At 44.9% G+C, this 23,774-nt stretch overlaps 2 protein-coding genes across 3 annotated transcripts; one reads left to right on the top strand and one right to left on the bottom strand.

The window, feature by feature from the left end:
- Positions 1-539: 539 nt before the first annotated feature.
- Positions 540-7,360, top strand: LOC123401805 (multiple organellar RNA editing factor 3, mitochondrial-like). The gene is made up of 4 exons (XM_045095655.1): positions 540-938; positions 6,051-6,148; positions 6,237-6,302; positions 6,993-7,360. Exons 1-4 carry the CDS (start codon positions 580-582, stop codon positions 7,226-7,228), a joined length of 759 nt encoding a protein of 252 aa, XP_044951590.1. The 5' UTR covers positions 540-579; the 3' UTR covers positions 7,229-7,360.
- A 3,675-nt stretch (positions 7,361-11,035) lies between these two features.
- LOC123401804 lies at positions 11,036-13,886 on the bottom strand. 2 transcript variants are annotated; one of them, XM_045095654.1, is made up of 2 exons: positions 12,706-13,886; positions 11,036-11,418 (listed from the first exon to the last, which is right to left on the bottom strand). In XM_045095654.1, the coding sequence occupies exons 1-2, from the start codon at positions 13,823-13,825 to the stop codon at positions 11,381-11,383; spliced, it is 1,158 nt and encodes a 385-aa protein (XP_044951589.1). In that variant the 5' UTR covers positions 13,826-13,886; the 3' UTR covers positions 11,036-11,380. The 2 variants fall into 2 exon arrangements, with proteins under 2 accessions (XP_044951589.1, XP_044951588.1); XM_045095653.1 differs by lacking the exon at positions 11,036-11,418 and adding an exon at positions 12,453-12,613.
- Positions 13,887-23,774: the final 9,888 nt, after the last annotated feature.

Raw genomic sequence — 23,774 nt, 5'->3', positions numbered from 1 at the left:
CCCTAAATTTAAACCAAACATTCAAAATTTATTTCACGTGTAACAATCCCTGCTAGGTTGGCCCACATGGATTAGGAGGCCACGACCTCGGCCAATCTACGTGGATTAAGCCCAGACCCTTTTTAAAAGAACACCACACTTTACTTATCAAATAAGTTTACTGGGATACATAGGTGATCCATGGATCATTAAACCACATCTAGCGATCTTACAGAGTGTAATGACAATCTAGCTAGTCTGTGTGTCTTATCACTGCTTGCGCGGTACTCATTGACAAATACTCACTCCGTCTTAAAATTCTTGTTTTAGGTTTGTTGAGAAATTGATGTATCTAAATATTAAAACTTGACTAGATACATTTATATATATATACAAATCTAAGACAAGGAATTTTGAGACGGAGGGCAAATTCACAACTCTGGAGTTGCCTCTGGGCCCGAACTAAACACGGCTAGGGACTCTGGGCCTGAGCCCAGACACATCGGTCTCGCGCACCAGCATAGCCTGCGCCGGCAAGTGCAAGCCCCTAAAAAAAATAGTGCAAACCCTCCTATTCCGACCTTCCCAAATTCCCCAACCATGGCGGCTGTAGCTGTTACACGCCGCAGGCTCTCGGCGCTCCTCCTCTCCCCCCGTGCGATACCCCGTCGCTTCCTCCTCCTCGCCGGCGCCGCTGCCTCCGCGTCCTCCGCCCACCCCTCTCCGTGGGCGCCGCCGTCGCGAGGGGCGAAGACGGCGTTGCCGGGAAGGCCCGGCCATTCTCCGCTTAACGACCCGTCCCCGAACTGGAGCAACCGGCCGCCCAAGGAGACCATCCTGCTGGATGGCTGCGACTACGAGCACTGGCTCATAGTCATGGAGTTCCCCGCCGACCCAAAGCCCTCCGAGGAAGATATGGTGGCCGCCTACGTCAAGACCCTCACCGCCGTGCTCGGAAGGTATGCGCACTTCTCTGGTTCTGCTATTCATCAGTCTGCGTTTATTTAGATTCTTCGAAAGCATTCTGTATGTCCGGGAACACCGGCCTTGTCCTTGCTGCTTGGTGTGATTTCATCTTCAGGCATATCCGTTCTTTTACGACTAGGGCGGATCATTCATAGTCCCAATCAGTATTAGAGAAACTTTAGTAGAGTCAGCTATATCCCCGGTCATGTATGGGATATGGAGGCCGTGCCAGCGACCGCTGTGCGCAAACACAGAGTTGCCATAATGCGGCCTTCATATCTTTTCTTTTCTGTTCTTTTGTTGCATCAACTCAAAAATCCACACACTCAATTTGAGGTACTAAAACACTAATTTGTGATAACATTGCATTACAAAGTGGTTAAGTAGAAGTAGAAAAGTTGATTGGCGACATTTATTTACTATGTCTTGGAGAAGCACTAGTTGCTCCCCACCGCGACTATGGTGAATGCAGTGCAAGCACACATGCATATGTGACGAGTCGACTGGTCCTCTACGCACGACGGTGTGACGGTCCAGCGACCACGTCTTCGTCCCATTCCTGCCGGCGGTAGTCAAGGTCGGAGACAGATTTTTCAAGACGGGCAAGCCCCAATGTGGTGCGGCTTGTCTCGATGAATGACACCATGTTCATATCGATTGTGTGCCATCTGATGCGCTCCCTCTCAGCCGCCGAGTCCATTTGTTGATCCTTGTAATGGAGCCGGATGGCACGGTCTCTCTTCGCCCGCAACGCCTTCCCAACGCCGGTATGCTTGAAGATTTCTCCGGGGCGGATGGCTGAGGCGTGGGCGGCGTAGCGCTCATCCAGTGCCTCCTTAACAGAGAGGCGGCAGGGAGCACGTGGTGCCCGGTATGAGCTGCGTGGGCGAGCCCTCGCGTGCTCATATGGGATTTGCACTTAGTCGTGTTGGATATCCCAAACAACGCAATGTGTTTTGGGATTTCAGTCCGACCACTCCTCCTGCGCGGGATCCTACAACGCGGCATCCTGCTCCATGGCCTCCTCCATCGCCTTGCAGCAATGCCACTCCTGCTCCTCGGCGATGAGGTCAGCCTTCTCCGACGCTTCCTCCTCATCAAAGATCCACTCCTCCTCCGAGAGCGAGACCCAGTTTCACCCAGGGAAGCGGCATAGTTTCACCCGGGGAAGCGGCATGGTGCAAGGAGAAAGAAAGTGGCTACAGGCAGCGGTGTTGGAAGTGGAGGTTGTGAGCTATCCGGCCATGGGACGACCTTTTTATAGCCGTGGGCGGCGGGCAGCGAGAAAATGCGGTGGGAGTGTCCATAGGCAGTTGGCACACGACAACCGCCATTAATTGTCACGCTTCCCGTTGCCATGGGTGAAAGGAGATGGGCCGTGTGGGAGGACGAGGATGGCGGTGAAACTTCCCTTCCGCGCAAGCGGTTGGCGATGGAGCGCCCTTCGAACCAACGCCCACAATTTCCAAGTATGGAGGCTCGTTGGCCTATATGGAGCGCCCTCTAAAAATTATGGTGACTCGGCACTCTGCTAGAGTAGCCTTTTGGGCCAGAATTGCCATATTGGCGGTTATTATGACGATCGGGCCGATACGTCGACTCTGCTATAGTTTTTCTTACCCTTTTACTTGAGGAGGTGCACAGTGCACTTTTTTCATTATTCTTCTAATTTTATTTCACAGTATCTCTTCACTTTAAGCCACCTGAAATGACCATTCTTCCTTACGTTGGCTAAAAATACGAACAGGTATTATTAGTGAAGATTAGGCACATCACAATGTCTGCCCAGGCTTTCTTCTTCCTTAAATCTGTTAGGAAGTATTAATATTAGTCTAGGAGTCCTTATTAGTCTATTAGTATTAGTCTAGGAGTCCTTATTTGTCTATGTTTACTTTCCTTGCACCTCAAGTCATGTGTAATATATATACGCCCCTTGGGCCTTCAATACAGAGAAGTTGCTTTCCTAACATGGTATTAGAGCTTAGGTTAATTTTTTAGCACGCACAACTCGTGCAGATTCAATCTCGCGCCGCCACCAACCTCCTCTTGGCCGGACGTCCCTCCCCTTGCGATGCCGCCATCGTCCTTTGGCCGTCTCGCGCTGCTCTCCCTCCCCCTTCACGCGCCCTGCCCAGGTCCTTCCTGGTCAACGCTCTCTCCAGGTCAGGAGATTGGGCCGCCCCAGTCAAGGTTGGCTCCAGATCTTGCGGAGGGAGGCGAGAGGCTTCTTCTTCCTGCTCCCGTCGGATCCCGCTGCAGTCCTTGCCATCGGTCTTTAGGATCCCGCCGCAGGCCCGCTCTCTCCTGGATCCAGCCGCTCCAGGTCGCGCCGCCTCCACTCCAGGTCGCACCGCCCCATCTCCCGCCGCTCCAGGTTTCGCCGCCTCATCTCCCGCTGCTCCAGGTCGCGCCGCCGGACGGTGACCCTGCTCCTGGACTCCCCATCTCCTACCGCTGGACCAGGATTGTCCCGATCACGATTGGATCCGGATCTCGCCGGATTCTGATTCTCCAGGATGCTCACCATCACCGTGATCTGCCCGACGCGTTACAGCCGCGTGGGCGCGTGACTGCTCATGCATCTGCCTTCGGCATGGGCAGCAGTTCCTGCTGCTACGTGGTGCTACTCCTGCTACTACGTGGTGCTCCTCTTGGCCGCCGCTGCCTCTGCTCCGCACGTTGCTGCTGCGTGCTACCTTGGCACGACGTGTGCTGCTTTGCTTTCGTGTGCGTACCTGTTGCTATCTTCCGCTACGCTGGCTGCTGCATGCTTGTCTGCGTGCTGCTGTTTTGCTGTTTGGGCTGCCGCTCATCCGTGCAACTCTCCTGCTGCTATCATGTGTTGCTTGCCTACATGCTTGCTGCTTCGTGTGTTAGCTCTTTCTCGTAGCTACTTCCACTGCCATCATCCTTATTCTAGTTTTTTTTGGGTTTTCCGCTGCGTCCACCAAATCCGTTGATATTTTGTGTTTTCTCATGCCATGCGAGTCCACCATACCTTAGTTCGTCAGCCTTTCTCAGGTCCTGATCCTTTCTGTGCAACTTTTGTGGCCTACTTGCCCTTGTTGTTTTCTATAGGATTTTCTGGAATTCTTTTGCATTGTCGATCTACGTCCATCGTGCCTTATCCGCCGAGCTTTCACCGACGGTTGTCGTGGACTATGATTTTCTGCGCAATGCTTTATTCTCTTGATGTGCCATCTTCTTTTGACAACCCATCTTCTCTTGATACTTATGTTGTATCTTCAAGTGATGCGGTGTCTACCTCTGATGTGCCATCTCTTCGTTATCTCCTTCGGTGACTCGACAAGTTTTGAAGACTCTTCATGCTACGACGACACTCTCAAGATGCGGATTTGGATTATCATTTTTTTAGTATTACACTTCTTCAAATGCAATGCTATTGCATACGCTTTGCATTTGAGGGAGGGTGTTAGGAAGTATTAGTATTAGTCTAGGAGTCCTTATTAGTCTATTAGTATTAGTCTAGGAGTCCTTATTAGTCTATTAGTATTAGTCTAGGAGTCCTTATTAGTCTATGTTTACTTTCCTTGCACCTCAAGTCATGTGTAATATATATATGCCCCTTGGGCCTTCAATACAGAGAAGTTGCTTTCCTAACAAAATCATGTTTTCATTTCCTGTCCCATAGCTGAGGATATCATGGGGTTGATGCCATGTGCCTTCGCTTTGCTTGGATTTGGTGAAACCCTTAAATGGTAGACGAAGTACAACTCATCACATTGAAGAGAGAATGAGAGATAAAGCAAATTAATTGTTGGATAGAAGAAACACAGCATGCAAACCCTCATCTTCACCTCCTTGCATTCTGTCTGAAGCAATCACCATTAGTTTTATTGTTGTTGGTTCAAAACGGGTTAACTTGTCAATTGGGTGGTAAGGCAAGTCTCTGATTTGACGAGAGGCTTAAGGAACTTCTTTTATTTCACTCTTTGATTGATCACGGGGTCCATGCTGATCCAAGAAGTATAATTTACAACTTAACTAACACATTTGATCTCCAACTTTCTAATTAATACGTCTCTTTTCCTATTATTGTAACTTTTTCCCTATGAATATAATATGTGTTTCCAGATTACCAATAGCTGTATGGGCTGTGCTGTTTGCATTGGCTTGTCACACGTTAACCATAACAATTGCTCACAGGAACAGTACCCTATGTTACTTATGCAATCCTTAAGGTTGTGCTTTTCCCGTGTGTTTATTTCCGATTAGCTTATATCCTCAGAATCATGTTTCCTAGTTATCTAGGTGCCATCAATTAGAGATGAATAAGCAAAATGAAAGTCTAAACAAGCTAATCTCAAGTCAAACACTCGCTTAGCCGTCCTTCCTTGGAAGTAGTTATCTCCTAGAAATTATGGCGAGGATTAACCAGCTTATACGCGAACATGTCCGGCCTATAAGCATGAAAAGCTTGCCCTTTAGGTTACCTAAGTATGTCCAAAGACTGCTTGCCACTACCCAAGTTGTAAGACTCTTGGAGCGGTTTTTCTGTTTGAAAAGTATCCAACACAATACCCCTTCAATTTATTTGTTTTCATGATTCTGGCTCTAGCAAAGAAAATCAAAGATGACTCTCTTCTGCCCTATCTGAGGACTTAAGAGACAGCTATCTCTTTGTGCCTTGTACTACAAATATTGTTAGTCCCCAAATTGTGGGATATCATTATCATGTAGGAAATCTAGTTGTCTCAACAGAACAGCCTTTAATTTCTGGACCACCTTATTACTTGAAGTTGGTCAGAATATGAGAGTCCAGCCATTTTAAATGCTTATGTCTATCTCTCCATGCGTACTGGTAGTTGAAAGTTTTTTTTCTTTGCTATGACGAAGTAAAATGCTTGTTAATTTTGTGTGAACAAGGCTGTCCATCATCGGAGATCTGTTTCTGGGATTTGAATGTATTATGTTTACCCTTATGGATCCATTCCTTAGATTTATGCATCATGCTCTAACTACTAACTTTAGGCTATGTGTATCTTCTAGTGCATTCTTCTAGGTTGGCATGTGCTTTTTTAGTGAATTTTCATGCTCTAATAAGTAATAACTGAATGGATATGTATTTTAATTCCTTTATGCAGTGAGGAGGAGGCAAAGAAGAAGATCTACTCAGTATGCACTACAACTTACACAGGGTTTGGTGCGTTGATTTCGGAGGAGCTATCGTACAGAGTTAAAGGTGAAAACTGCATGGCTCTACTTTTCTTGTAAGATGTTGCCAAATCATGTTTCAACTGAATTTTGTATCCTTAATGTTGCTACTTAAGGATTGCCGGGAGTTCTTTGGGTATTACCTGATTCATATTTGGATGTGCCTAACAAGGATTATGGAGGTTAGTACTTGTCATTACTTTCTTATTCTCATGTACCAACTTCCACACCTGGCTTAAACGCTTTGATCATATTACGTTGAATATGCAAAACCACTTGCATATGTGGTACATTTACTACTTAGCCCTCCATATGTACCGTGATGTTTTGCAGGGACTTTTTTTGTAAGATGGGATTGTTGTGTTTATGGAAGTCTAAATTAATCAAATTACGTCCTATCATTATTTTTCATCTCCACCCAAACTATATATTGTTATCATTCGGGAAGCGGCGATTTGGCTCTCGAGCTCAGCTGCACCCGCGTCGACGAAAAAAATCAAAACAAATAGTAAAAAAAATTTAAAAAAACTTTTTTTTTCGTGTGCTCGATAATTTGATGCGTGAGGTCCGCTTTAAATTTCAACTTATTTGGATATCTGAGCACCTCTCAGCAAAAAAGACAAATCGGGGTCTGGAAAAAGGTTAGTTGTTCACGAACTGTTCTGATCCGATTTGTCTTTTTTGCCGAGAGCTGCTCAGATATCCAAATAAGTTAAAATTTGGAGCGGACCTCACGCATCAAAATATCTACCACACATTTTTTTTTAGTATTTGTATTAAAAAAAATCTGACTGGGAGCAGATGAGTCCGGAAGCAGACTTGGATTTTCGTATCATTCGCTCTTACTTATATTAGGCTACTACTTCAAGCAGGTGATCTCTTTGTAGATGGCAAAGTCATTCATAGGCCACAATTTCAGTTCACCGAGAGGCAGCAGGTAAGGAGTAGGCCTCGCCCCCGCTATGATAGGCGACGAGAGACTATGCAGGTTGAGCGAAGAGAAAGTATGCAGAGAGGTCCTTCAATACAAGAGCACAGACCTCCATTTTCTCAGCAGGTTGCTCACAATAATGAGCAGCATGAAATCATACCGCCAAGAAGGAGCTAACTTCATTCTACCTTAGTATGGATAATGAGGTTGGGAGTTACCCTTCTCTTTTCCTTATTTCTATGTTGAATATACTGAACTTTGTTTTGCATTGTAGCAACAAAAAATGAGAGGGACCTGTGGTTGGAGTTATCTGTGCAATGCCATGAGTTGATGCTTTTCAAAACTTGTTTTTATGCTAACGAGGAAGGAAATGATTTTTTTCTTGAATCAACAAAAGCAAATTTATAACTTTCAGCACTCCTTAAACTTGATTTAAATTGTCAAGACTATAATTCAGTAAGTTTTAATCTATTTGGTTCTCACATACCCCTTAGTGTTCTAATTTTATTTGTTTGTCGGACATGTCTTTTTTATTTCCAGGCACCTACTTGAATTTCTATAATATATGGGAAAACTTTTTTCCTTTTCCTCCTTACATGGGCTCAATTTTCTAAGCCCGATTCCTTCCCTCCATTCTTTCCTCGAGCATTTAGCGATTATTGTTTCTTTTGTGTGTGTTATAATCCTTTTTTTCCTTTTATTGTTTTCTCCTATGTTTTTGTTACATTTATTTTCTTCTTATTTTCATATTCATTTTTCTTTGTTTTTTCAAAGATTATTTATTGATGTTATTGTACAAAAATGTTCATGCAATTCTTTCTTGCCAATGTGTACAATGTAGGAAAATCTATATTGTGCACTAAGCACAGCCGTGTTCTTGTGCACGGTGGACAAACCATCCTGGCAACTGAATGTAAATAACGCGACAAGCCATATAAAATGACATGGCAAATTGACACAATTAAGCAGAGCAAATCATTGTGTGCAAACGTGGCAATCTGTATGAAATAACATGACTACTGGGCACAATTAAATTGATAAGTACAACAAACAATTCTGACAAGGTGTAAACAACACGACAAACTGTAAAAGAAATAAGAATATCATGTGCTTGTGAATAATTTCAGCTGCTACATGCTCAAAAGTTGCGCGGTCGATCTGTAGGGGAAACTGGGATCTCTGAGCAAATTGACAGTGATGTCGATCTGGCCTGTTGATTAGAGACTCGGAAGGAAAATTATCGTTCTTGCTCGAGACCTGGGGTACAGAAGGGTATGCATATATAGAAAGCAATAATGCTAAAGATGTGTTCGCGATGTGCAACTCCGGGGATTCGCAGAGATTGGCTTTCACAACCGTGTTTGCCATGAAATCAGTGAGCTTATTGGAGGGTTTGTGTGCTTTGCCTTGTGCAATGTGAAGCTAACAAAGCAGCTCACCGATGCGCCAAACAAGCCAGGAGATGTGTCGGATAAATAATTGGCTTAGACCAAATGGAGAAGTTGCAATCATATAAAGGACGCAGCTATCCTACTTACAACGAAGGAGGCGCGGACGTTTCGAAAATGACCTGCTCCCCCATGCCATTTGGCTCCGTGACCGCGACGCTTTCCTAGACTCCTTTTGAAAGTCCATCGTGGTCGTGTTGGCGCACAGTGATCGGTATAACCTACAACACTTCTCAATGTATTATGAACCACGGTTTGTCCAAAGGAATGAAGAGGGCGGAATCCGCATGGGATTCAGGTTCGCAATGGAAACCATGACTTCCAGGTCAACTCCAACTCCGAATCCAAAAACCACAGGAGCGATAAGAGCCGTTTTTTTAGCGCCAACGATGCAAAATCAGTCCAGCCGTGCTTCCAACTCTTCTTTTAGCGTCGGTTTAGACCAAAATAACAGTCGGCGAATCCGAGACGAACCCACCCCCTCGGGGGACGTCTGGTAGCGCCGGTCGAAGCGAAAAGCCAAACGGGCCCGCTCTGTCGGCGGTAGCCGACCTATTACCGCCGTTTTCTCCCCCTTCCTCCTCCCTTTCCCTCCATTTCCCCGCCTCCTCCCACCATTCTTCTCCCGCTTCCGGCATCCGGTCGTCATGCCACCGAAGAAGAAGTACACCTTCCCCCGCCCCGTCACCGCTGCCAATTCCAGTCACCCGAAGCAGAGGAAGTTGATGCCAGGCCGGCGGGTGTTTCGGACGCCGAGTGGAGGGTGGATGTCCAACGTCGGGAGGCGGTCACAACAGACCGACGAAGGAGGCTCGACGCCAAAAGGATCAGGGACGCGGCGAAAGCCGTGACGACGGCGGTCACGGTCGATTAGAAAGAGGCGTCCTGCAAGGGGATGATGAATCCGCCCGGCTGCAACCCGCAGGATGCATGGAGGGGGCGCCAGGGCGTTGCGTCACCGGCCAACCTCTCGCCAACAATGCCGCATTGGGGGTATGTGCCCTCGCCTGGCTACTCCGACGACGACGCGCATGACGGCTTCAATCCCAACACCACCTTTCTGCATGGCGTGCCGCAGCGTTCCTCCCTCATCGGTTTCGCCCACGACCCACGCACTCCCTCACCCGCGTTCAGCACCGGCCTCAACACCCAGTACAGCTACTCGTCGTCAGCGTACTCGTCAGCAGCCTCGCCTGCGCCGTCTCTGTGACGTGGCGTCCTTTCATTCGCGCCCGTGACCGAAGTTTAACTATACCGACGCCGACATGGACGAGATTATCACGAGCGGCTCTAGGGGCGAAACCTGAGGACGTGGCTGGAAACTTGCTCGTTCCAGGACGAAAATAACGCGGACGCAACGCCAAAAAGGCTTTCGTCGGAGTGCGCTGGGGCAGATGCTCATATAACGACATAACTTTCCATTGTGTCCAGAAACCCTTACACCGCTAGCTGACAGACATTTTTCAAGACTAGGAAAACACTAAATGACATATCGTGCGGCAAGCGTGGTCAGCAATCGTCAAATCATTAAAAAAAGGATACCACATAATCCTAGTTTCGTGTGGCCAGCTCGAACGTTTAACCATATAGTTTGGCTTGGCTAAAATCGCACAAACTTTCCCCGCTCTTTTCTCTCACTCGCTGCGACCTGCGCCCAACGTCGCACGAGCTCTCAGCTCTCCGGAGCTGCAGCTTGATTTGGTCCCAAGACTCTCATGATGTTATCCTAGAACTGGAAAACCTGTGTCTTTTGCTGGTTGTTGTCTTCTTGAATATGCAGGTACAAGACAAACGGACGGGACATATCGATGGCAAGTCTTTGACCTGCAACTCCGCATACAAGGCAATATGGCGTTGCAAGCCCGTGGATCACTTCGCTCCGACCATCTGGAAAAACTATGCACCCAATCGATGCATAATTTTCTATGGCTGGCGTGTAAAAAATCGCCTCTTCACCAATGAAAGACCCTCAATAGAGGGCTTACAGACTCCAACAGCTGCCCCTTCTATACAGTGCCTGAATTTACTGAACACCTTTTCCTTTACTGTGGGCACCTTGTCTCCTTTGGCAGGAGCTGACGTCCTTGTCGGCTTCTCCATCAACGGATCTACCTCCACCAACGGATCTACGTAATCTATGGGGTCCTCAACTCACCAACAAGACCCGCTCCACAATCATCGTTGTTGTTCTATGGAACATCTAGAAGAGAAGAAATGCCAAAGTCTTCCGAGGGGACCTGCAACCTATTCACCTTATCGCTCGCTCGACGGCGGATGACGTTATGCTTTGGTCAAATAGGTGTTCGAGTGAGCAGCCCATGCTTATTTTACGAAACTGGTGTACCATGTTGTTCCACTTGTCTGAGAGATTGTAACCTTTCATTGTAACCCTCTCTCGACCTCTCCTCCCCCTCCTCTACAACAACAACCCCCCCCCCCACCCACTCCTGTGTATATGTTTTTTTTTCTTATTAATGGAAAGGTTCAGGCCGGCGTAAGCCCGCCGTAGCACCGTCAAAAAAAAAATCGGGATGGGTTCTACTAAGGCTGAGACATTTATTTTGAGACAAAGGGAGTACATGACAATCACAACCGAACGCGATGACATCTACGCTCCACACCTAAAACTGCATGACAGATAAGAAACCAACCTAATAAACTGAAAGACAATTCTCTAGCCACATTATCATGATGAACTGAACGAGGACAACCACGACTGATCACAATTGACTTGCACCCTTTATGCTTGATAATAAACTGCTCAACAGAAACAAACACAACCGAATACTCGTAGCTCGAAGAAGACAACAGTAGCTGACTAAAGATGATAGGTTGTCTTGTCCATTTTGCAATGCATCACTATTGAGCAGCACATCGGAGATCAGTGAGTCTTCGCTAGCGCCAACAATCTGCCACGATCTGAAAAAAGAAAAAGAATACCAAGCAGAAAAATCGTAAGTCATAACCAACTGTCCATGTCATAATTTGTAATTTGATGTGCTTTACAAAGGTTACGACACTGCATTTGACGTGTGTGTGTTTTTGGCAAACTCATTTGACATGTGAGCTTCAGCTATGCTAGAAAGTAACTTAATGCATCTTAATGGAAAATTTGAAGAAAGATAAACTGATAATACGATATCAACAAGGTTGACTAAATATTTAGCAGTCTATATTTTAACTTAGCAGGCATTTCATGCTTCGATAATTATCTGAACAATCAAAAGCAGTAGCGAAAAGGACACAACAACAAGATGAGACACGCCGACATCAGTGTCCAAGTTTTTAGTAAATAAAAGTGGAAAACAATTGAGTCCCACATCTATCATAATCTATTTACAAATGATAAACACTTTGTGGCGAAACTAAGTTACGGCTAGGATCCCTGTATCACCAATTTTTTGTCCAGAAAGTCTGGTACTGCTGCTTGACAGATCTTTTTAAGACGAAATAAACATTGAAGTCGTACTAAAATGGCATGGAAGGAAAACGACATAGATTACACATAATTTTTTGTTTCAAGTAGTTGACTCGAGCATTAGGAAACAGAACTGAAATATGCCTTCGTATTAATCTAAAAAATAACCTTTTGACATTATGATCAAGGCCAATTTGATAAGACAACGACAATTGATCGTAAGGACTTGCACAATTTGGAAGTGAACTGCTGAACAGAGAATAAAAGACTTGATACTTACTAGTAGCAACTCTAAAAGAAACCAGCATCACACTTTGATCAGTTAGTCCTTACTACCAATAACAATGTGCAATGATCTAAAATACATCATGCACAAAAGTCATAACCAACTCCAAGTCAGCATTCTCCATTTTGGTGAGCTATGTGCTAGTACTAATTCCAGTTGTTTGAGTTACGACCTTCAGCTAAACCACAAAATAACAGATCTTTTTATAATAAAGTCTGAAGCAAGGTAACAGGATAATGCGTGCATATTTAGCAATTCGACCAATGCATGGTTATGGTCCTCAACATGTCAAACTCAAACCTCATAACATAAACACCACTATGTTTTCCAGTGTCATACATTAAGTTTTCTCTAGCACGTAGAATTGTCCTTGGCAAGCTCCATATGTGAATATAGCAAACACATATTACCTGTATTATGTCTAATTATTCGCAAACCACAACCAACTAATTAAGAAAACATACAGAAGCTGTAATGAAAATGCAAGACAACAGATAAGAACCTGGAGTGTAGAAGCTCATGTAGGGCAGGACGCTAAAGTACTCTCCAGGCTCATCAACCTTCCTGACTCGCTCTGACTTCAGCTCTACTGTGAACAAGCCAACATCTGTGCTCATGAAGATAACACCCACACCTTCTGCGGAACCAACCACAAATGGTTCGTAATCTGGATCGACAACGGGTATAATTGTCTTCAGCTCGATGACCCTGCATTGTATCCATTCTGAAGCTGCTTCTGAATTCACCTTCCTTGACCACAGACAAAGAGTAGAATTATCGATCCAGGCAAACCCCAGTGAACTGTCCTCCATCACCATGAGAGCAATTGGGTACACAATGTGTGGCGGTGGGTTAATCATGGATAAGCAGTTGTTTGGCAAGTTGTACTTGACGATTTGGTGAGCCGACCGAAGTGTGAAGTAGACTGCATCTCCAATGACAGCAACTCGCCGATGCATGACATAGGGCAGGTGGTAGAGGTTTTCTGCAATGTCATCTCGTATGTGCTGGGCATAGCATTCACAACCATCGTCAAGAGTTACTGGCGCACTCCACGCACCTGTGACCGATGAGTACACGCTCGCCTTAACGAGCAAGTCGTGGTCGTCGGTGGCCAGGAAGACCGCGCGGAAGGGGCCGCCTTGGCAGTCGAGATGTCGACAGCCATCGACGGCGCACAACACCGCGGCGGTGCCGATGATCCAATCGATGCCCGGCGCGGGGAAGACGCGCCGATCACCCGTGACAGGGTTCCATACAAGGAGAACCCGCTTCCTGTCCTGAATCATGTGGACGAGCACGCGGCCGTGGCGGCAGTCGAAGGGGATGGGGTACTTGCCGTGGCCGTCGGAGCACGGGTAGGGGAAGTCCGGCATCGACGTGGTGGAGGCGAAGCGGTGCGCGGGCCTTCCTTGGAGGACCTGGAGCAGGTGGAGGAGGCCGAGAAGGGGAGGGGCTCCGTGGAAGTCGCGGTAGCAGCGGTGGAAGGCGGGGTGGCAGACGATGCGGAGCCACGACTTGCAGACGAGAGCGGAGCGGAAGAGGTGCTCGGGCTCGTCAGGCGGAAGGCGGAGGAGAACCTCACCGACGAGCTCGTCCAACAGTTCCGTCGGCGGCGCCATGGTACGGTAGTGGTCGCCGGAATGGATGGGTCGCCCCCGGGTCGTGGGGAGGAGACGAGGAAGCGTGAGACGGGTAGCGGGATAGGCACGCACGCACGGCCCGTTCTACTTGGTTCGGTTCGACCAGGGTCTGGGCCGCAGGCTGGGCGCATGGCCTCGCTCAATAGCAAACGTTTGTTTTTTGTTTTGATTCTCAAAAGTAATAATTTGGGACGTCGATAACCATCATGCGTATGAGTAACACCCGATCATATGCCTCATGAACACAGATTAGGTCAATGTCATCGCATGCATGTACGAGTGATGAAACTGCTGATGTTAGCAGGACTCATTCGGATTTTCTATTTTTAAAATATTTGTTTTATCTCTTAAATGAAAAATCTGATTAAAAAAATATTTTTTATTAAATCCTCCGCGATGCAACTTTCGAAACTAGATCTCATATCAATATTTCGTTGACTTTTCTTAAGTTAAAAGTTGGCATATCTATTACATATAAATTGTCATGATCTTTACATTAAAATTGTCATAATATGTTCCAGCTACTTTTTCTTATGTTTAAAGTAAATTTAACATGTTATAAAACAAGGAGCTAAGAAACTAAATTTGTCATGATCCATGAAGTAACTTTGATATAATTCATAATTAAAACATATATATCTCGTCGATTACTTTAAAAATACATGGTCAATGACTCAAAGTTGCCATCATCCATATCTAAAATTACCATCGTGAATTACTTAAATTTCTCATGATACATGCACTAAAATTTGTCATGGTTCATACAAAAATAATTTTCCTGGTCGAGAAACTAGAATTGCCATGATAAAAAATACTAAAATTGCCATGGTATTGCCATGCTGAATTACTAAAAATTGTCATGATTCAGGAATTAAATTTTTCACAATTAATTACTAAAAATTGTCATGGTCAATTAATAAAATTTATCGTGAAAAATAGTTTAAAATACAACGATGGTTTTAAAGTTAGAAGAAAAAGATAGATGAAACATATCATGACAATTTTAGAGTAAGCTATATGGCACCTACAGTGTAAATATCATGGCAACTTTTGCCCCCTAAAAAAGTCGTCGAAACATATCAATATGGAATCTATTTTTGACGATCTCGTCGAGCCGGATTTAATGATAAATATGTATTTTTAATTGGATATTTTTATTTAAGAGATAAGATATTTTCAAGTCCAAAATATCAAAAGATTCTCTTGATGCCATCTGTTTGACGTGGCAAGATGGATGATGATGGGCCGTTTGGACCATGTTGCTTCATGTCACGCATGCGACACTTATCATTTGAGATAATTTGTAAATGTTTTTTAGTAATAGTAAATGTTTTCGTGCAAAACAAATAATCTAAGAGAGAGAAAACATCGTTCCCTAAAAAACATCGAGACTAAGATTTTCCTTTAAAAATGTCAACCTTTTTCATTTCCCTAGAAAAAGGTTCAACCTTTTCAATTGAAGTTGATGCATATTTTTTTCTATTATAAAGTATTTGTTACTTAATAAGATTGACAATATCAGTTTTGAAACCTTGAAAATTTTAAGATATGGTCTATGGCTCAACCGCAATAAGGAAAATAGATGCGGTTGGAAGTTTGCATAACTAAAAAGAGCCATGTCGCATCGAAACCCTAGTTGCGAATGTGAACAAGAGAGAGGAGGGAGTTGTATTTTGGTGGCGACTAATAGACGTGTACCAAGGTCTTCGACATCATCGGGGTTCCCTCACCTCATGAACCACTCCAATGGATGCGGGAGGGAGGGGAACCCAAGGACCTCGGTACACGTCTGTTCAATACTCTTAGGACGTGTTTGGTAGACTCATATAGTTCAATCACACCCGTGCGGGACGAAATTGGGTTGTTTGGTGGCCTACATTCATTATTGTCCCGTATAGCACGAACCTCAAAGCATCTCTTCGATGGGTCCTGTTGCATGTGAGGAGGCTGGAGGGATGCGACCTACTATACATCCTATACGTGCTATCTTCTCATACCTCCACCAACCTCCTCTCTAATCCCCTTCCTCCTCGTCCCTTGCGATCCACACAATGATGCTTCCATTCGAGATAAGCTCTACACGAAAAAGATGCACAACGATCTTATAGTTCCATTCATGCGATCAGTTCGTAGTTTCGTCGAGTGTAAATGCTTAATTTCGTGTTCTTGGTTCCATCCATGCACTTTGATACGGCCTCTTGGATGTTGTACCATCGATGGTTGAGGGTCTTTGATTCACGGTTGTGCACGGCTGCGTCGGAGTAGGGGTGAAATGCTTGTGTTCGTGGAACTAAGTATGAATGTTGTTCCAAAAAGTTGTGCCCATTTGCTCCATACTATGGATCATATCAAGGCTAGTGGCCTACCATGCATCACATATCAACTCATACTCCTGCATGTTGAAGCTTTCTCCTCTACCCTTCTGTTGGAAATATGCCCTAGAGGCAATAATAAAGTAGTTATTATCATATTTACTTGTTCATGATAATCATTTATTGTCCATGCTATAATTGTATTGATTGGAAACTCAAATACATGTGTGGGTACATAGACAACAAAGTGTCCCTGACATGTCTTTGCTGGATTAGCTCATTGATCAAAGATGGCTAAGGTTTCCTAGCCATAGACATGAGTTGTCATTTGATAACAAGATCACATCATTAGAAGAATGATTTGATAGACAAGACCCAAACCTTAAGCATAGTGTTTGATCGTATCCAGTTTACTGTCATTGCTTTCTACATGTCAATATATCTGTTTCTATGACCATGAGATCATGCAACTCACTAACACCGGAGGAATGCCTTGTGCGTATCAAACGTCCCAACGTAACTGGGTGAATATAAAGATGCTCTACACGTATCTCTGAGGGTGTGTGTGGAGTTGGCATGGATCAAGACTGGGATTTGCCACTCTGTATGACGGAGAGGTATCTCGGGGCCCACTCGGTAACACAACATCACAACAATCTTGTAAGCAATGTGACTAAGGAGTTAGTCATGGGATCTTGTATTACGAAACAAGTAAAGACATTTGCTGGTAACGAGATTGAACTAGGTATGGAGATACCAACGATCGAATCTCACGCAAGTAATATACTAATGGACAAAGGGAACTACATACGGGATTAGCTGAATCTTTGACATCTTTGGTTCGACCGATACAAATATTCATAGAATTTGTGGGAACCAATATGGGCATCCAGGTCCCGCTATTGGTTATTGACTATAGAGGTGTCTCGGTCATGTCTGCATAGTTCTTGAGACAGGGTCTACACACTTAACTTTCGGTGACGATTTGGTATTGTTGACTTATATATGTTGGTGACCAAAAGTTTTTCGGAGTCCCGGATGAGATCCCGGATGTCACGAGGAGCTCTAGATGGTCCGTAGATAAAGATTTATATATAGGAAAGTGGTATTCGGGTTCCGGAAATGTTTTGGGTGTTTTCGGTATTGTACCGGGAGTCCGAAAGGGTTCCGAGGGTCCACTGGAGGGGCCTGTTGGGGAACGTTGCATGGGAAACAAAAAAATTCTACACGCACGAAGACCTATCATGGTGATGTCCATCTACGAGAGGAGATTTGGATCTACGTACCCTTGTAGATCGCACAACAGGAAGTGTTAAGAAACGCAGTTGATGTAGTGCAACGTCCTCACGTCCCTCGATCCGCCTCGCGAACCGTCCCACGAACTGTCCCGCGATCTGTCCCACGATCCGCTCTGATCTAGTGCCGAACGGACGGCACCTCCGCGTTCAGCACACGTACAGCTCGACGATGATCTCGGCCTTCTTGATCCAGCAAGCAAGACGGAGAAGTAGATGAGTTCTCCAGCAGCATGATGGCGCTCCGGTGGTGGTGAAGGCTCTACTCCTGCAGGGCTCCGCCCGAGCTCCGCAGAAATACGATCTAGAGGTAAAACTATGGTGTCTAGATCTGAGTTGCACGTGGCAAAAGTTGTCTCAAATCAGCCCTAAATCACCAGTATATATAGGAGGGAGGGTGAGGGACTTGCCTTGAGGGCCAAGCCCCCAAGGTGCGCCGGCCAAGAGGAGGAGGAGGAGTCCTACTCCAATCCTAGTCCAACTAGGATTGGAAAGTGGAGTCCTTCCCTTCCTTCCCACCTTTTCTTTTTTTCTTTCTTTGGTTTTTTCTCTATGGCGCATAGGCCTTATTGGGCTGCCCCACCAGCCCACTAAGGGCTGGTGCACCATCCATAAGTCCTTTGGGCTTCCCCCTCCTGGTGAACTTCCGGAACCCATTCGTCACTCCCGGTACATTCCCGGTAATGCCCGAAAACTTTCCGATAACCAAATGAAGTCATCCTATATATCAATCTTCATCTCCGGACCATTCCGTAAACCCTCATGATGTCCGTGATCTCATCCGGGACTCCGAACAACATTAGGTAACCACACATATAACTCAACTATACTAAAACATCGTTGAACCTTAAGTGTGCAGACCCTGCGGGTTCGAGAACTATGTAGACATGCCCCGAGGTACTCCTCGGTCAATATCAAATAGCGGGACCTGGATGACCATATTGGATCCTACATATTCTCCGAAGATCTTATCGGTTGAACCTCAGTGTCAAGGATTCATATAATCCCGTATGTCATTCCCTTTGTCCTTCGGTATGTTACTTGCCCGAGATTTGATCGTCGGTATCCGTATACCTATTTCAATCTCGTTACCGGCAAGTCTCTTTACTCGTTATGTAATACAAGATCTCGTGACTTACACTTAGTCACATTGCTTGTAAGGCTTGTGTGTGATGTTGTATTACCGAGTGGGCCCCGAGATACCTCTCCGTCACACGGAGTGACAAATCCCAGTCTTGATCCATACTAACTCAACGGACACCTTCGGAGATACCTATAGAGCACCTTTATAGTCACCCAGTTACGTTGTGACGTTTGATACACCCAAGGCATTCCTTCGGTGCCAGTGAGTTATATGATCTCATGGTCATAGGAACAAATACTTGACACGCAGAAAACTATAGCAATAAAACAACACGATCAATATGCTACGTTCATAGTTTTGGTCTAGTCCATCACATGATTCTCCTAATGATGTGATCAATTTATCAAGCACCAACACTTTGCACATAGCCAGAAAACCTTGACTATCCTTGATCAACTGGCTAGCCAACTAGAGGCTTGCTACGGACATTGTTGTGTCTATGTATCCACACATGTATCTATGTTTTCATTCAATACAATTATAGCATGGATAATAAACGATTATCACGAACAAAGAAATATAATAATAACTAATTTATTATTGCCTTTAGGGCATATTTCCAACAGTCTCCCACTTGCACTAGAGTCAATAATCTAGTTCACATCACCATGTGATTTCAATGAATCCAACACCCACATAGTTCTCGGGTCTGATGACGTCTTGCTCGTGAGAGAGGTTTTAGTCAATGGTTCTGAAACTTTCAGATCCGTGTGTTCTTTACAAATCTTTATGTCATCTTATAGATGCTGCTACCACGTGCTATTTGGAAATACTCCAAATATCTACTCTACTATACAAATCCGTTTTACTACTCATAGTTACTCGGATTAGTGTCAAAGCTTGCATCAACGTAACCCTTTACGACGAACTCTTCAACCACCTCCATAATTGAGAAAAATTCCTTAGTCTATTAGTTACTAAGGATAACTTTCACCGATGTTCAGTGATTCAATCCTGGATCACTCTCTGTACCTCTTAACAGACTTGTGGCAAGGCACACATCAGGTGCGGTACACAGTATGGCACACTGTAGAGTCTACGGCTAAGGCATAGGGGACGACCTTCGTCCTTTCTCTTTCTTCTGTCGTGGTCGGGCTTTTGAGTCTCACTCAAATTCACACCTTACAATACAGCCGAGAACTCCTTCTTTCCTGATCTATTTTGAACTCCTTCAAAAACTTGTCAAGGCATGCATTTCATTTGAAAGTTTTGTTTAGCATTTTGATCTATCTCCATAGATCTTAATGCTCAATGTTCAAGTAGCTCTATCCAGGTCTTCCTTTGAAAAACTCCTTTCAAACAACCTTTTATGCTTCACAGAAATTCTACATTACTTTCGATCAACAATATGTCAACCACATATACTTATCAGAAATTCTATAGTGCTCCCACTCACTTCTTTGGAAATACAAGTTTCTCATAAACCTTGTACGAACCCAAAACCTTTGATCATCTCATCAAAGTGTATATTCCAAATCCGAGATGCTTGCACCAGTCCATTGAAGGATCGCTGGAGCTTGCATACTTGTTAGTATCCTTAGGATCGAAAAAACCTTCTAGTTGTATCACATACAACCTTTCCTCAAGGAAACCGTCGAGGAAATAATGTTTTGACATCCTATGTGCAATATTTCATAAATAATGCAGCAACTACTAACGTAATTCCAACAGACTTTTAGTATCGCTACGAGTGAGAAATTCTCATCATAGTCAACTCTTTGAACTTGTCGGAAACATCTTTGCGATAAGTCAAGTTTTTCTTAATGGTGAATAGTCACCATCATCGTCTGTCTTCCTTTTAAAGATCCATCTTTACTTAATGGTCTTACTACCATCAAGTAGTTCTTCCAAAGTCTAGACTTTGTCTTATTACATGGATCCTTGATGACCCACAAGTATAGGGGATCAATCGTAGTCCTTTCGATAAGTAAGAGTGTCGAACCAAACGAGGAGCAGAAGGATCTGACAAGTGGTTTTCAGCAAGGTAAAATCTGCAGGCACTGAAATTGTGGGTAACAAGTGATTGTGTGGTGAGATTTTTCGTAGCAAGCAACAAGTAACAAAAGTAGCAACGGTGCAGCAAAGTGGCCCAATCCCTTTTGTAGCAAGGGACAAGCCTGGACAAAGTCTTATAGGAGGAAAAACGCTCCCGAGGACACACGGGAATTTCTGTCATGCTAGTTTCATCATGTTCATATGATTCACGTTCGTTACTTTGATAGTTTGATATGTGGGTGGACCGGCGCTTGGGTACTGCCCTTACTTGGACAAGCATCCCACTTATGATTAACCCCTCTCGCAAGCATCCACAACTACGAAAGAAGAATTAAGACAAAGTCTAACCATAGCATTAAACTAGTGGATCCAAATCAGCCCCTTACGAAGCAACGCATAAACTAGGGTTTAAGCTTCTGTCACTCTAGCAACCCATCATCTACTTACTACTTCCCAATGCCTTCCTCTAGGCCCAAATAATGGTGAAGTGTTATGTAGTCGACGTTCACATAACACCACTAGAGGACAAACAACATACAACATATCAAAATACCGAACGAATACCAAATTCACATGACTACTATTAGCATGACTTATCCCATGTCCTCAGGAACAAAAGTAACTACTCACAAAGCATAATCATATTGATGACCAGAGAGGTAATGAGTAGCATCAAGGATCTGAACATAAACTCTTCCACCAAGTAATCCAACTAGCATCAACTACAAAGAGTAATCAACACTACTAGCAACCTTACAAGTACCAATCGGAGTCGCGAGACGGAGATTGGTTACAAGTGATGAACTAGGGTTTGGAGATGAGATTGTGCTGATGAAGATGTTGATGGTGACGAGTCCCCTCCGACGAGAGGAGTGTTGGTGATGACGATGGCGACGATGTCCCCCTCCGGGAGGGAAGTTTCCCGACAGGATCGTCCTGCCGGAGCTCTAGATTGGTTCTGCTCAAGTTCCGCCTTGTGGCGGCGACGAATCCTCGAAAAAGCCTCCTCCTGTTTTTTTTTCGGACGAAACCCTTCATACAGCAGAAGGGGGGAGCCAGTGGGCCAGCTGGATGCTCATATTGATTGTGAGAAGCAAACTGTCACTGTTGGCTTTGAAGGTGTGTCACATGAGTTCAATTTCTCTAAGTTTGGTAGACAACCTCATGAAAAGAAGTTGCCTAGTAGGGATGAAACTATTGCCTTAGCCTCTATTGCCGTGCGTCCTACTGATCCCTTAGAGCAATACTTGCTTGAGCATGAAAATGATATGCATATGGATGAAAGGGATGAGATAGATAGAGTTGTCTTAGAACAATATCCTATCCTTAAGAATAACTTGCCTGATGAACTGCTTGGGGATCCACCCCCACCAAAGGGTGATCCTGTGTTCGAGCTTAAACAGTTGCCTGATACTCTTAAATATGCCTATCTTGATGAAAAAGAGATATATCCTGTTATAATTAGTGCTAGCCTCTCAGAGCATGAAGAAAAGAAGTTACTAAAACTGTGAGGAAGCACCGTGTTGCTATTGGATATACTCTTGATGATCTTAAGGGCATTAGTCCTACCCTATGTCAGCACAAGATTAAAACCGATCCTGATTTCAAACCAGTTGCTGATCATCAAAGGAGATTAAATCCTAAGATGAAAGAGGTAGTAAGAAAAGAAATACTAAAGCTCCTGGAAGCGGGTATTATCTATCATGTTGCTCATAGCGATTGGGTGAGTCCGGTGCATTGCGTCCCTAAGAAGGGAGGTATTACTGTTGTCCCTAATGATAAGGATGAATTGATCCCACAGAGGATTATTACTGGCTATAGGATGGTGATCGATTTTAGGAAATTGAATAAAGCCACTAGGAAAGATCATTACCCTTTGCCTTTTATCGACCAAATGCTAGAAAGGCTGTCCAAACACACACACTTTTGCTTTCTAGACGGTTATTCTGGTTTCTCCCAAATATCATGTAACGCCCCAGACACACCCGCCGGTGGTCGTTACTCCTGGCGGGGTCTAGACTAGCCCCACATATCAATACTAGTCTTTTCTGCGTACTTTTTTCTCACTCATGCGCACCCGGGATGAACTTCCCGGTCGGTCACACATCCTAGAACTATTCCAAGCCGAGCACGCTTAACCTGGGAGTTATGTTTGAATGGGCTCCCGGAAAAGAAGGAATTCCTTATTGATATGAGTAGTCTATCATCCCTAATAAGCCAGGCTATCACATACACCACCACTCAAAGGAACCGACGTCCTCGTCGGGCCACAGGAGCGTTCCCTCTTGGTACAAACGTGTGTGCATACAGTCCAGTACATGTACCATGCCGTGTGCCACAACGGGTCACAAACGTCACGAACAACATGACCGCACACTTGTCTGCAAACATCCGTGTAACCGCAAGAACCTGGCTCTGATACCAAACTTGTAACGCCCCGGACACACCCGCCGACGGTCGTTACTCCTGGCGGGATCTAGACTGGCCCCACATATCAATACTAGTCATTTCTGCGCACTTTGTCCTCACTCATGCGCACCCGGGATGAACTTCCCGGTCGGTCACCCATCCTAGAACTATTCCAAGCCGAGCACGCTTAACCTGGGAGTTCTGCTTGAATGGGCTCCCGGAAAAGAAGGAATTCCTTATTGATATGAGTAGTCTATTCATACGTCTCCGTCGTATCTACTTTTCCGAACTCTTTTGCCCTTGTTTTGGACTCTAATTTGCATGATTTGAATGGAACTAACTCGGACTGACGCTGTTTTCAGCAGAATTGCCATGGTGTTGTTTTTGTGCAGAAATAAAAGTTCTCGGAACGTCCTGAAAATTTACGGAGATTTTTTCTGGAATAAAAGAAAAATACCTGCGCAAAGATCCACCGGAGGGGGCGTGCCAGTGGGCCACAAGCCCACAGGCCGCGGCCAGCCCCTATGGTCGCGCCATGCAGGCTTGTGGGGCCCACGTGGCACCACCGCCCCCAATCTCAGCTCTATATCTTCCGTTTCGCTTGAAAAAAAAAATCAGAGAGAAGATTTCATCGCATTTTGCGATACGGAGGCACCGCCACACCCTGTTCTTCATCTGGAGGGCAGATGTGGAGTCCGTTTCGGGCTCCGGAGAGGGGAAATCGTCACCATCGTCATCATCAACCTTTCTCCATCGACAATTACATGATGCTC

The sequence above is a fragment of the Hordeum vulgare genome, chromosome 6H (genome assembly GCF_904849725.1).
Source record: "Hordeum vulgare subsp. vulgare chromosome 6H, MorexV3_pseudomolecules_assembly, whole genome shotgun sequence".
Lineage (NCBI taxonomy): Eukaryota > Viridiplantae > Streptophyta > Magnoliopsida > Poales > Poaceae > Hordeum > Hordeum vulgare.
The sequence above is the reverse complement of the archived record's forward strand: the minus strand, read 5'-3'. Positions and strand labels throughout refer to the sequence as shown.